Genomic DNA, 14782 nt, shown 5'->3' with positions numbered 1-14782 from the left:
GGAAGGAACATCAGTAGCATGTGGAAGCCATTCTGGGAGGCTGGACAGCCAAGACTGAGTCTTTGCTCCGTAACTGACTTGCAAGGTGAGCCAGGACTCAAAATGTGTCCTCTTATAAATGACGCGGCCTTCTTTCTCTACAAACCCAGGGGCTCTGTTTAGCAGATGAAACTGACTCAAATTAAACAGATCAAAGCAGAGCTGCTCTGTCCGAAGAGGGGAGAGCCTGAAACCCCTCCAACACCTATCTCGGTGGGGACCCCTGAGGCCTACAGGAAATCAGGAATTAACTATAAAGCTACTGGACTCTCTCATCTCTTATTTTTTATACAGCATGAAGCAAAAGTAGGTTTACAGTTGTTTGTATGGAAAATAACACAATAATTAATGAATAATAACATAAGAATAAACTGTTTCACATACTTATAATTTATTATTTATTAATTATTGCATTATTTTTCCATGCAAACAACTGTAAACTTACTTTTGCCCCACCTTGTATTTTACCTTTTTTCTTTTACTAAGATTCTTAAGTGCAATGTGGTGGGTAAGGGAAAAAGAAATGAAAGGAGGAATGTTCATAACGTTTGAGAGAAAACAAAAAATTAAAAATAAGCTACATAAAGTTTGTCTTCAGAGACACCTACACATTTCTATCTTTAGTTTTCCTGTTACATGTCTACTGCATCCCTACCATGTGCCAATGACTCTACCACGCAGTACAGAATTACACATCATTACGAGGTTGTTCTAAAAAAGCTCATAAGCTGTTAAGGAGCCAATCACAACCCAGCTCAAAGCAGTTATTTTCTTAATTATTAGGCCTGATCGGTAGAGTAATAATGCATCATACATTACAGCAGCCTTTACAAAATCACACTATCACACTAAATCAATTGGAAGATCTTCTCTGAAATTATAAACATAAAAATAGGAGAAAAACATCACATAACTGATGAAAGGTGGTATAGTACAGTGGCTCAGAGCACACCTCTGTCCCGCGGTCCCCTGGTTACTGCTATTGAGCAAAGTCACAACCTCTGCGTCTCAGTCCCCTTCTCACTAAAATGAGGCAGCACCTAAGCCAAGGTGTTGTTGGCAGAATTAAAGGAAATAACTCCCAGTGGATGTCTGTTTCTACTACTTTGTGGCAAAAGCTACAGTAAAAGTAAACAGTGCTCTGACAGCAACATCCACCTGGGCTGGCAGAGAAGGCAGGTTCCCTGAAGAGGACTCTGGAGATGAGTCTTAAAGGTGAACAAGGAGCCAGGAGAGAAACGCACAGAGAGAGACAGAGAGGCAGAGACAGAGAGAGACAGAAACACAGAGAGAGACAGAGAGAAACAGAGAAGGCGAGCACAGCTTCTAGGCAGAAAGCATACACAGCACATTGATGGAGAAGGCGCAAGAGAAAAGCAGCATATGTTCTTGGAGCTTCCATTTCACTCGCATTTTGAAAAGAAAACAGGGAGAGATGTGAAAATAGAATGGAAAAGCCGTGTTAATTTTAAAGATTAAAAAACTGAGCTTTAAAATTCCCATCTTATTCCAAGCCAGACTGCTTCTGGTTTTCCATAAATAGGAAATAAAAAAACTTTGTAAAGCATTGCAAAAAATGTGAGTGCTGACAGTAGTTTTCAAATCTTACTACTGAACCAGCAAGCACAGTGTAAGGGGGACACTTACAGACAGACAGACAGCCATGCAGCTGGCCCAGGAGGTACGAGAGCCCTCCCTGCCCCTCCAGCTGACCCGTGCAGGCGGTGGTCTTCTGCCGCCCTTAGGGAAGCCTGAATGTACCTCCAGGACAGCCAACAGCCCCTGCAGGTGGGGCAGTGCAAATGCGCAGCAGCAGCAGCCCCTCCTCAGTCACATTCCACAGCCATTAGGGAAGGTCCCCCAAGAGGGACGGAGTCAAGGAAAGAATGATGACTCACCAGAGTGGGTCTGCATGAGACACACTGATGACAAACGCCTCTCCTGTCTGTCCAGAAAGTGTCCGCCCACTTTTGTCGACAATTGTCCCCGAAATCTGAATTAACCAAGTAAACTCGGTCAACAATACAGACTCAGATTAAGAGTCCAGGCACAAAGACAAAACGAGACGAGCAAGCTGACTCGCTGTGCTCTCTTACAGGGGAGAGAACGGTGGGGCTCAAAGGCAGCCTTTTCTACAACGGCCGAACAGAAAAACGCCAAGTGAGGCGGGGAGCCGGGAGCAGGGAAAAGGGAAAAGGGAAAGCCACAGAGGCAAAAGCAACGACCAGAACGGCTGCAGGACGCTCACACCCAGGCTCATTAGAGAAGGCTTTCCCACGAGCCTCGGGTTACCCCGGTCTCCTGCTGTGACACAGCCCTGGACTGGGTTCTGTGTTAGTCTCACCGAGCAGCTTTAGGACTCTCGGGTGGGCCTGCCCATTGAGTTACTAAATTGGCAATCTGCTGTCTTCAGCGCTGGATACTTTGCAGTCAGCATGCAAGGCCACATCCCTGGGTCCTAAGGGGAGTGGGTCCCTAAGCCTCTGACTTCAGGAACCCAATTCAACCAGCCCACTTTGCCTTCCACCAACCACTTCCAGATGTATTTTCTTCATCTAGACATGGTGGCAGGAGGGAGGTGAACAAAAAGAGTTAAAGTAAGTGGTTCCCAAAAGATACTATCAATAGTTCTATGCAAGAAAAAACAACCCTACCCTCAAAATGACAGTATTAATAATAAACAAAAATCAACATTTTAGAACTTACAAAGATAGGCCGGGGAGCATATGTCTCTTCAAAAAGGTCCTGGAGTGCAAATAAGGCTGCCTGTCAGGGAAAAAAAGAACATCATCTTTATCTCAGAGAGACTGTGTCCAAAGTCAGTCTAACTCACTCATCTGAATCCTGGCTCCTCCAAGACCTCTCCCTTTTAAAAAAAAGAGAAAAAAAAAAAGATTTTATTTATATTTCAAGAGAAAGAAGAAGGGAGGGAGAAAAAGAGAGGGAGAGAAATATCAACGTAAGAAAGAAACATTCATCAGTTGCCTCTCGCACATGTCCTGGTCTAGACCAAACCCACCACCCAGGATGTGCCCTGACTGGGAATCAAACCGGCGACCTTTCACTTTGCAGGGCGCCGCCCGACCCAGCCACACCAGTCAGGGCCTAAGACCGTTCCGGTGAGATCCATGCTCTGCTCTCTGGGAAGAAGGAATGTGTCCTCCCTAAATGCACAGTGCAGTCCCCATCTCAAGGTCACACTGTCACACTAAAGGAAACATCCGCTGACTGTAAGTTCACCGAGGAACCAGCATTTCCTCTAGGAGGAGCCAGGAAGAGCTCCTCTGTCTCCTCTCAGCCAAAATTAAACCTGGAATGCCTCTGCCTTCCACACCCTCGTATATGCATGGTAGGTAATGAACCAACACTGTGTGTCACTCATTCCAAAAGAGTATGAGCTCGGAAGGGGATGTAAAGATACAAGCCCCACGTTACTGGGCACTGTGCACTCTGCGTGCTTTGCTGAGTTCCAAGCAACACATCCTCTCTTTCTTTTCATCATTTCTGGACTCTAAGATGTGCGTATTTTCATAATTAATTTTCTGAAATCAGAATGCAACCTGTACTGATGTGTACCTTCCTTGTGAGGGTGGGTTTTTTTTCCCCACTGGAAAAATCGAAATTTCTCTTTTTAGAACTAGAGAAATTGATCCTAACGATCTTACAGAAAATAAACATGGAAAGAACAGCCAGGAAAGTTCTGAGAAAAAGAAGGGGAGTTTAATGAAAAACCTACCAGCCTACCAGTTACTCAGACACACTGCAATTATAATGCTATATAACATGACATGACACTATCCTATAAATAACAGGATGGCAGTGTGACATCGGCAGGCAGATTATTAGAAAGAATCAGACGAGATACACTCCTGAATTTAGATGATACATGGTGCCTCTCATCAGAAAATAAAAAGGATATCTAATAGATAGTGTTAGGAAAACTAGGTAACCTTAGAGAAAAAGAGTAGTTAGATCTCCATCCTATTTCTTATTTCAAAATAAATTCCAGACACAGAGTGAGGGAAACCAGTCCCTCAATAATCAAAAGGATGTGATGTCGCACATTCTAAAACCTAAAAACCACACTAAAAAAACATATCCACCATGCTTCACCCTGTTATTACACCACACTTATTTCTAATCTAAACAATATTGTGACTCTTTTCTAATGTTTATCTGGATCTCATTTCAGGTATAGTCGACTCCTAGTATATTTGTTACTGCTCTTATTTTCAAAATGTATACCTGAGTTGCTTTTCAAATTATAAGATCTGTTTACTGGAGATTCACAAATAATTTCTAGACAGATGTATAAAGAAAACAATATAAGTGATATGTTAAGCATGAGACAGAACAGTCATCCAGCTTCTGGCTGGAAGTCACTCCCCACATGCTTTACAAATACAAGTACTTTAGTGCAAAACCAAGAAAAATCTAAAAAATTATGGGTGGCAGCTGACCTCGGCCTGCACCACCCAGGAGGCCCCAGAGCCAGTGAACTCGGTGGACAGCTTCAGACCACCCGGAAGAACCACCCAACTATGGCCACATGCAACACACACAAGGGGTGGGCTCAGCAGGCGCCTAAGCCTCACTGACGTCCTCCTCTGTGGGGTCGGCCCCTGCACAGCAGATCCTCTGCAGCCAGGCCTCACAGCCAACCGGCCTGGGGGTAAATCCCTTCTATTGAAGTGCCAACAGCAATCAAGCCTCAACTACAACAGGAGGGTGCGCAGAGCCCACATGGGCGGCGCACCTGGAGCACCCCGCTCAGGTGATCAGGGATAATGCACCACTGGGCCCCACAGAACAGCTACTGCATAAGGCCACTCTACCAAGACTGGGAGACATAGCAGCTCTACCTAATACCTACGATCACACACAGGAAGGCAGCCAGAATGAGGAGACAAAGAAACATGTCCCAAGTGACAAACAGGACAAAACTCCAGAAAAAGAACTAAACAAAATGGAGACAAGCAAGCCACCAGATGTAGAGGTCAAAACACTGGTTGTAAGGATGCTCAATGAACTTAGGGGAATAGCAGATGAGCTCTTTGAGAACTTCAACAAAAAGACAGAAAACATAAAATGAACCAGTCAGAATTGAAGAACACAATCACTGAAATGAAGACAACATTGCAGGGAATCAACAGCAGAGCAGATGAAACAGAGAATCAAATCAGCAATCTGGAAGATGAGGAAGCAGAAAACACCCAAGCTGAACAGCAAAAAGAAAAAAGAATCCAAGAAATTAGGATAATATAATGAGCCTCTGAGAAAGTAGCAATCATACCAACATTCGCATCACGAGGGTACCAGAAAGAGAAGAGAGAAAATGCAAGGGATTGGGAACCAATTTGAGAAAATAATGAAAGAGAACTTCCCTAATCTGATGAAGGAAATAAACATACAAGTCCAGGAAGTACAGAGTCCCAAAGAAGTTGGACCTCAAAGAGGACCACATCAAGACACATCATAATTAAAATGCCAAAGGTTAAAGAGAAAGCATCTTAAAAGCAAGAAGAGAAAAGCAGTTAGTTACCTACAAAGGCATTCCCATAAGACTCAGCTGATTTCTCAAAAGAAATTTTGTAGTCAAAAAGGGACTGGCAAGAAGTATTCAAAGTGATAAAAAGCAAGGAAACTTCAACCAAGATTACTCTATCCAGCAATTCTATCATTTAGAATCAAAACACAGATAAATAGCTTCTCAGATGAGAAAAAGCTAAAGGAGTTTAGTTCCTCCTAACCAGTATTATCCATAAATGTTAAATGGACTTCTTCAAGAAGGAAAAAAATATTAAAAATATGAATAATAAAATAGCAATAACAATATATCTACCAACAATTGTTTTAAATGCAAATAGATTAAATGCTCCAATCAAAAGACCTGTGGAAATTAAATGGATAAAAAAACAAGACCCTTACATATGCTGCCTATAGGAGACTCACTTCCATTCGAAAGATACACACAGACTGAAAGTAAAGGGATGGAAAAAGATATTTCATGAAAATAGAAATGAAAAAGATAATAAAAGCTGCAGTAGCAATACTTATACCAGACAAAATAGACTTTAAAACAAAGGCTGTAACAAGAGACAAAGAAGGATCCAGCAATTCCACTTCTGCGTATTTTCTGAAGAAACCCAAAACGCTAAACTGAAAAGACACATGCATCCATATGTTCCCTGCAGCATTACTTACAATGGCCAAGACATGGAAGCCACCCAACTGTTTACCAACAGATGGACGGATAAAGAACAAGGGCATCTATGTATTGGAACAGGACTCAGCCATAAAAGGAATGAAACTGTGCCACTGTAGAAACAGGATGAGGGTGAAATAAGTCCAACAGGGAAAGGCAAATGACAAATGATTTCACTTACATGTGGAACCTAAAGAACAAAATAAACAGGCAGAACAGAGACAGACTCACAGACTCACAGACACAGAGAACATTTTAATGGTTACCAGATTTGGGGGGGGGGGGCGGGGGCGGGGCAGGGCGGAGGTTGAGAGACAGGTGAAAAGGGGAAGGGATTAAGAAGTACAAATTGGTAGTCACAGAATAGTCTTTTTTTTTTTTTTTAAGTCTCAATCTGTGGTCTTATTTCCATAGCATTTACACAATTAAACGTTTGATGAAATGTAAAGTATGTACTAGGGATAAAAAGAAAATGGTTTTTTATCCTTATCTCGGAATGGGGAGTGCCCTTGCAAATATAATCCCCTTGCCACCAGAAAAACCAGAATCCATAAATCCAACCATACAAAATTAAAATTCTCTTGCACCATTTAAACACTATGTCAAAGAAAAAACACTACAACTGTATCACCATCACCACCACATATGTTAGTCAAAAGTCAAACACCAAACTGGAAACCATATTTGCTACTCATCACGGACAAGGATGATTTCATTAGGGAAAGACCCAATAAAAAAGACCAAAAGTCCAACAGAAACAAGGCACAGGACACAAATGACAGGAGAGAAAATATAAATGGTTGTAAGACTTTAAAAAGATGCTCCATTTGCCCTGGCCAGGTGGCTCAGTTTGTTGGACCGTCATCCCATACACCCAAAAAAGGTTGCGGGTTCAATCCCTGGTCAGGGCACATACCTATCTATGTTGTGGGTTCAAACCCCAGTCCAGGTACGTACAGGAGGCAACCAATTGGTGTTTCTCTCACACAGTGATGTTCTTTCTCTCTCCCCTCTGCTAATCTCTCTCTAAAGTCAATAAATATATCCTCAGGTGAGGATTTTTTTAAAAACTGCTCTATTTCATTTACAGTCATAAAAATATAAAGGAAACCTGCAGTGAGGAAGCATTTTTCACACATCAAATTGGAAAAGATCAAAAAGTATACACTAGATGGTGTCAGTGAGGGGTGATGAGACCAGCATGCTGTGCGGGGGCTGCTGACAGGGGTCTGAATGAGCACATCTCGAAGGAGGCTAATTTGACACTAATGATCAGCATGAACAGCGCACAAACCTTTTCACCAGGCAATTTCACTTGTAGAAATCTATTCTCTAGATACACTGTGCAAAGAATCATATGTATAAATTGCTGGCTGCCAGATGGGAGCGAGTTGTGAGATAAGTGGAACAGGGGAAGGGAGTAAGAAGTACAAATCTGCAATTATACAACAGTCACAGGGATGTAAAGTGCAGCACAGGAAATATGGTTAATAATATTGGAATAACCACGTATGGTGCCAGGTGGGTGAGAGATTTATCGAGGAATCACTTTGTAAGTTATATAAATGTCTGCTCACTATGTTGTGTTGCAGACCTGAAACTAACAATGGATGTCGGCTGTAACTGAAAGTTAAACAAATAAATAGAAAGCACAGATAGAAGGACATTTACTTTTTACACCATATACTTATATACCTTTGTACAGACACATACACACCCCCGTGCTGATATCTGCACAGTCCCCATCAGGACCTCCACCCTGGTAATAGTAGCTACCCCCAGGGAAGAGGAGATGGAAGGATATTACTTTCCACTGCATACATTTATGTATAATATCTTTTGAATGTAGACCCATGTGCATACATTTATTACCCATGTATCTATACATGAAGATATATACTTTCACAACTTTTTTTTTAAACTTTTCTAAAAGCTACAAAGATAACCTTGTGATGTTTTGGGTTTTGTTTTCCATTCTGCTGGCCTCAGTTAATAGCCAAGAATAAAATGCAATAGAGGAATTTCATTTAACTGCAATAATCGCTGTCACTGTCTTCTCACCACACAGGAGATTATCTCAGCTCCCCAACCCCAGCCCTGTCCCTTTTCCTCCCTTAACTCACCTTGGCATTGGCAGTATCAAAAATAGTTTCGACAAGTAAGATATCCACCCCGCCGTCTAGAAGCCCTTGGGCCTGCTCTCTGTAGGCATCAACGAGCTCATCAAAAGCTGCAAAAATAAACCCATCCAGTCCCTCAGTCATCAATATCCCCAGAATGGCCAGGACATGCTGAGTTCAGGCCTGGCACCTGGGAACCACATGTTGCTGGTTGATCACGCATAATTTAAGGAAATGTCACCTTTTATAAGAAACTAAATTCAGAAATATGGCAGTAACAGAAGTTAAACCAGTAAACCAAACATAGTTGCCCCCAAACACTGGCATGAAGCCTGCACTTCCCGTGTGTGGGCAGAGACAGCGAGTGAATGGGAGGCTCAGGGTTCGCTGAGCCCCGTACCTACAGTAGAGATCCTTAGAGCAGTTTTAATCAATTCACAGGGATGAGGACGAGGAGGAACTGCAGAAATGTGTCGCACTGAGGCGGACTCATCACAGGGTGAGTCACATCCCTCGCACTCCATGGCGAAAGGCTGCAGTCCTGTGGATTTGGCTCCGGCCCTCTGACACCAACTGTGTCAGAGAGAAAAAAACCTGCCTGGTGGGCCATTTCCATCTCAAAGAAAAGTGTTCAGTCACTCCTAGGTAAACTTCTTGTTAGAAACATGCTAAGTTGTCTGTTTGCATCCGAGGCGTCATCCCTCTCCCCATTTCACTTCCCAGACAGAAGAGGAAATGCTCAGGTCCTCAGCAGAAAAGGCTCCGAGCACGCGAGCGCGCCTCCTTGGACACAGCACAGATGGGGAGGGTCAGTGCTCACTGGCATGCCCAGACTGTGGGGGCATCCCAGGGAGCAACCTGGGGACAAAGTGTGGAGTCGCTGCACGGGAAGTTCTGTGACTAAAAACCTACAAGTCATGCTTCCTGAACTTAGCATCTACATAAACCATTACTACACATAGTATCATGACTATTCAGCTCTGAAAGTTCAATTATTTTTTATAGTCTGATGCTTAAGAAATTGACCTAGATTTGTAAATTTTTGTAGAATCTCAATGCAAGTATGCTTATATATGATAGTTTATAATTTTTATAATACTAGTATGTTTATATAGTTTGGACTGCTTTATGATAAATAAAATGGAGGTCTAATGGGTTAGTCTCTAATACAACAAGGTTTGGTGTCCATAATTTCTCAACTTCTTAGTTTAAAGCTTTATTTTGATTGCTTTTATTTCCACAGCTAATAAAAAAGAACACAACACTATGTACATTTGAAAGCTAGCCCCAAACAAAAACAAAAACAAAAACTGACAGCTAATCTTTTTTTAGATGTAGTTTATATTCCAGGGACTGTTGTGAGCCCTTTATGTGGATTAAGTCACAAAACCCCTGAGACAGATCCCATTATTGGTGTCGTTTTACAGACGTAGAGGTTACTAACGCATAGTAGCACGAGCTCAAGATCACTGATTATACGTGAAGAATACTCACTGATGTTCCTGCAGTCTGGTCTTTCCACAGATGGGGACACAGAGAGGGTCTTATTAGTTGGACCCAGAGCTCCTGCCACAAACCTCTTAATTCCTTTGGGAAAGAAAAGCAAGTGTGAAATCTCTGAGGAGCTCAAGGTTTTTGTTGTGAACCAGTAAGGTATAAGATTTCCCTAGGATATAGATCTATAATCCTTTGTCCAAAACTCTGAAATCCTAAAGATGTAAAAGCCCAAACTTTATTCTTATTTCATTTGACGACAAAACTTGACCTCTCCTGAACTAGTATTTCTCCCACTTAAAGAGACAGTTCATAGAATGTACTATAAATATATGTTTGATGTGGGGTTGTCCTGGATCCCACTGAAGAAATTTTGAAATATAGGGCATGTGCACATATTATCACCAAGTCAATCCCAAAAGCTCTGAATTCTCACAAGTTTGGCTTCCAAGTGTTTCAGGAAGTAATCCTTTTCTGTCACCATAGCTATGTTTGGATGAATTCTCTCTCTCCCTATTCTTAAAGCTCCTGAACTTAACATAGGTTCTGCAAAAGCTCCTTACAGTAGCATTCAACAGGTAACAGGCCCAAATATTCCTTATCTTCCCCGAAGCTGAACAATAATGTGGGAATAAGAAAAATGTCCTTCTCTTTCCTTGCTTTCGCTGGCTGAACAGCCTCCGACCTGCAACTCTGTTGGGGTAATAGTCTAAAGATTTTCATGGATTTAAACATTATCTCTCAGAAACAGAGTTTCTTTCTGTTCACAGGCCAGCACGCAATCCACCAAGCCACACCAGCCAGGGCAGAAACAGAGTTCCTATAAATTGATCAGTCCTCATTCATTAGCATGCTGTGTCTAACTTACTGACAGTCCTCTTCCATCTTTCCTGGTGGCAGTAATTTCACATTTTCAAACCTCCAAGAGTCCCACATATTTCTTCTATTCCATTCCCTCCCTCCAAGCCTCCCCACCAGATGCTGCCCGAGTGCCTTACGGCAGCCCGCCAGGAGGTTTGTTATTCCAGGGAGCTGCTTTTCAAGTTCCTGCAAGACTGAATCTATGACACACTCTTCTGTGTGCTACACGGAGCCTTCAAGGACATCAGTGGTAGGCAGTGGAAACGTTCCAAAAACAGTATCTCTTTACCTAGATAAGCCAACCACAGGGATGAGAAAAGCTTTAAAGGGGAAGGTCAGATACCTAAATAATAACCAAAATGATCAAAACTGTCAGCTCTTGCCTTAATACCTGCATGACATGCTTTCAAAGGGACGAAATCATGGAAGCCATGGTCCAAGCAGCAGAGTAAACACAGAACAAACCCTGAGCCCAAGGTCCACGGGGATAGTCAATTCAGAGAGACATTGAATGCTTGACTGTGAAATTGCAGAGAAGCAACCTATAAGTAAGTTCAACACAGTGTCTGCAGGGTTGCTGGTAAGCCAATGATTATTAAAGGAAATGGTACAATAAGGGCAGCATACTACAGCTGAAACTATCCAAAGAATCACCTTTGAAAAAAAGGGAGAGCCCTGACTGGAGTGGCTCAGTTGGTTGGTCATTGTCCTGCAAACTGAAAGGTTGCCGGTTCAATTCCCAGTTAGGGCACATTCCTGGGTTGCAAGCCTGGTCCCCATTTGGGGTGCGTGTAAGAAGCAACCCATCGATGTTTCTCTTGCATGTCAATGTTTCTCTCCCTCTCTTTCTCCCTCCCTTCCCCTCTAAATTAAATAAATAAATAAATCTTAAAAATATATATATAAAGGGGGAAAAACATTCCTTACCTGTCTGGAGAGTTACCTCCTCAGCTGCTTTTCTGGCCAATGCTGCCGAACACTTGTTCATCCGGTAGACCTAACACAGAACTACAAATGTTAGCTCATCCTTATTTTCCTCCACATGTTAAATAAGGAACTCATGACCCTTCTAAAAGCCAATGTCATTCAATACGGGAATGGAAAGCAAATTAATTTGAGGTCTGAATGAAATCTTGGCCAGGAAGCCCTATGAGCTGCCCCAGCCTCCACAGCAATGGGAAAGGCAAAAATCTTTAGGAACTGCTTTTAGGTTCTTCCCCGAAACTATAAGCAAGGTGGCAAAAGGACAATCTCTGGACATCTGGCATGTCAGAATAAACTGATGTAGTTAAATATTCTGAGATTTAGAAAAAAGAATAGTAATGGAAAACGCACAGCCTTTAGACACAGGAGGCCTGGCTTCTAGGACCAGGACCGCTTCGTCACTGCCATCCCGGGCAGTTCCCATGGCAACTTCTTCAGGCCCTGACTTTATTCACTAAACAATGGTTGTAATCAATGATTCTGAACATTTTGTAGATTATTAACCTCTTGAAATTTGGTAAAGGTCCATGAATCCACTCACTAGAAAATAAAAGCAAGTATGCACACACATGCAAAGTACTATCTACAATTTAAAGAGGCTCAGAGGCCTCCTAAAGGGCTTCCACGAGCCAAGTTAGGGAGACCTGGACTTGTGATCTTCAAGATTCCATCTAATTCAAAGATCCTCTGTGCCTTGGATCCTCATATCTATATATTAAGAAACCATAATATCCCAAAATAGGGGTTTATTAAACTATGGCTCCCAGGGCAAATCTAGCCTGCTGCCTATTTGTAAATAAAGTTTTATTAGAACACAATTGAGCCCACCGTTTACACATTTTCTGTGACTGCTTTTGTACTACAATGACAGAACCGAGTGGTAGCAACAGACTATGTGCAGCCAACAAAGGACAAAATATTTACTACCTGGCCCTCACTGAAAAAATTTGCCAACTCCTTCTCTAAAACCACACAAAAGTAACTGCAATCATTTTCCCTCGATACACAAAAGGTACATGATCTCATGACTAGACTTCTATGAGGTGCAAGAGTGGCCAAGTTCATAGAGACTGAAAGTAGAATGGTGGGTGCCAGGGTCTGGGCAGAAAGGGAAATGCGGAGTTACTATTTAATGGAGACGGAGTTTCAGTTCTGAAAGATGAAAAGAATTCTGTGGATGGATGTTGGTGATGGTGGCACCAATGTGAATGTACTTAATGCCACTAAACTTACACTTAAAAATAGTTAGGATGCTAAATTTTATGTTACATGTATTTCGTCATAGTTTATTTTTCAAAAAAGGAAATCAAATCTCCCACGCAATACTTAAAAAGGCCTCACAAAACAGTGCACACGGCCAATCATTACACCTTTATCAACAGTCACTACGTAATAAGCATCATCTCTATTTGGTTACTACTTGCCCATAGAAGAAGCCAGAAGGAAAATAAGTGGGCCTCTATATTTATAAGCAGAAAAGAGTCAAACCACTTCCCTATCTGAGCACAAACAACAGGTAATTAGGCATTCGCTTCAGGGGGGTCTTCCCACTTAGCAACTAGCAGTGTGGTAAATGCCCACAAGCATCTCAGTTATGAGGGGAAATGCGAGTCTCACCAAGCGTTCCAGGCCATAGTCAGCTTGGGCAACACCAGTGCTGCTGAAAGTGTTGGTTTCAATGATGTCCGCCCCGGCCAGCAAGTAATCCTGCAATGAGACGGCAATGGCAATGCTGAGCCGTAGCACCCCTCTCCCCCAACACTAAACACGCCCCCTCATCATCATCACCCCCAAACAGCCTCTGACCGCTTACTAAGCACACAGCACTGCACTGGAGGCTAGAGGAGCAAAAAGATGTGTGCCTTTCCTAGGAAGGCACGTGGTGTAAATACACACAGCACTTGAATTCAGACAAGTTCACACACAAAGTTCCATGAATTGAGTCAAGTTCCTTAAACTCTCTGAGTCCTGGTGCCCTCATCTGAAAGTACTAAAACCCTCCTTCACGGGGTGGCTATATGATGACACATAATAACATACCAAGTGTCTGGCACAGGACATTCCACCTCTCCTCTCCCTTCCCACTGCTTCCCTCATCAGACCCCACTGAGCACTCCTCTGTCTAGATCTCAAAGCTGGCCACAGCTCCCAGTCCCCCACAGCAGACCCGCACCCTCCCAGAACCTTGAGGACCCAGCGCCCTCCTGTTCTCCCTGCTTAAAACCTTTCTCTCAACTCCAACCTGATGAGCGCCCTGGACTCTCTCAGCCTCCTACACGGTCCCACAGGGAATGAACCCAACGCCTTCTAGTGGATAAAACTCTCTGCAGAAGAGCTGGGCAACAAAAGCCAAGGTGTACACATTTTAAGGCACAAACTTCCTAAATTCCATCAGTAAAGAAACAGCTAAATAAACTATCACACACCCATTTTATTACATGCCATGTGGAAGCTAAAAATATTGTGTATATCTACATACACCAACATGGAAAGATCTCCAAAGTATTGCTGAATAGAAAAACAAGATTGATTGATATGTAAAGCATGACATCATTCATATGTACACACATATATACAAACATTACTGCTTGAGTTGTCTAGATATATATGTATGCACATACATACCTGTACACATATATGCTTACACAAATGCATAACAAAATCATCTGGAAAGACATATGTCAACTAATATAAGTGGTTACCTTAGCAAAAAACAGAACTTTGGAATAGCTTTAAAGGGAATTTATTCTTATCTATGGGTTTTCTTTTATGAGAATAAATTAATTAAAATTTAATTTTTCAAAAAAGAGCAAGAATTCTTAATGCCTACAAATAAGGAGATTAGTTAAATAACTGATAATGTATACATACAGTAGATTATTATGAAGTTATTAAAATCATTTTTCAGAACATTTAATGCTCATGGTATTTAAGTAAAAAATGCAAATTTTAGAATAATTTAATTTTTTAAGTCCCAGTATAGAAAACTAGGTTAAAATATAAAATAGAATATGTGAATGGTAGTTATCTCTTGGTATTGATGTTACAAGTGATTTTTATTTCCTTTTTTATGCTTTTT

At 42.0% G+C, this 14782-nt stretch overlaps 1 protein-coding gene across 2 annotated transcripts in view; it reads right to left on the bottom strand.

The window, feature by feature from the left end:
* MTR (5-methyltetrahydrofolate-homocysteine methyltransferase) overlaps positions 1 to 14782 on the bottom strand; it is an 89550-nt gene that overhangs the window by 67408 nt on the left and 7360 nt on the right. The window contains exons 3-8 of one of the 2 annotated variants that reach the window (XM_090263207.1): positions 13321 to 13410; positions 11647 to 11716; positions 9859 to 9951; positions 8368 to 8474; positions 2746 to 2805; positions 1938 to 2032 (exon numbers count right to left, since the gene is read on the bottom strand). In XM_090263207.1, the coding sequence (XP_090119333.1) occupies positions 1938 to 2032; positions 2746 to 2805; positions 8368 to 8474; positions 9859 to 9951; positions 11647 to 11716; positions 13321 to 13410 (515 nt within the window). Of the gene's footprint in view, positions 1 to 1937; positions 2033 to 2745; positions 2806 to 8367; positions 8475 to 9858; positions 9952 to 11646; positions 11717 to 13320; positions 13411 to 14782 lie in introns of those variants that run through there. The other variant, XM_090263206.1, reaches the window with a different exon arrangement.

Source organism: Furipterus horrens, unplaced genomic scaffold (genome assembly GCF_987537825.1).
Source record: "Furipterus horrens unplaced genomic scaffold, mFurHor1.1.pri manual_scaffold_15, whole genome shotgun sequence".
NCBI lineage: Eukaryota > Metazoa > Chordata > Mammalia > Chiroptera > Furipteridae > Furipterus > Furipterus horrens.
Note: the sequence above shows the minus strand (reverse complement) of the source record. Positions and strands in the feature narration are given on the sequence as shown.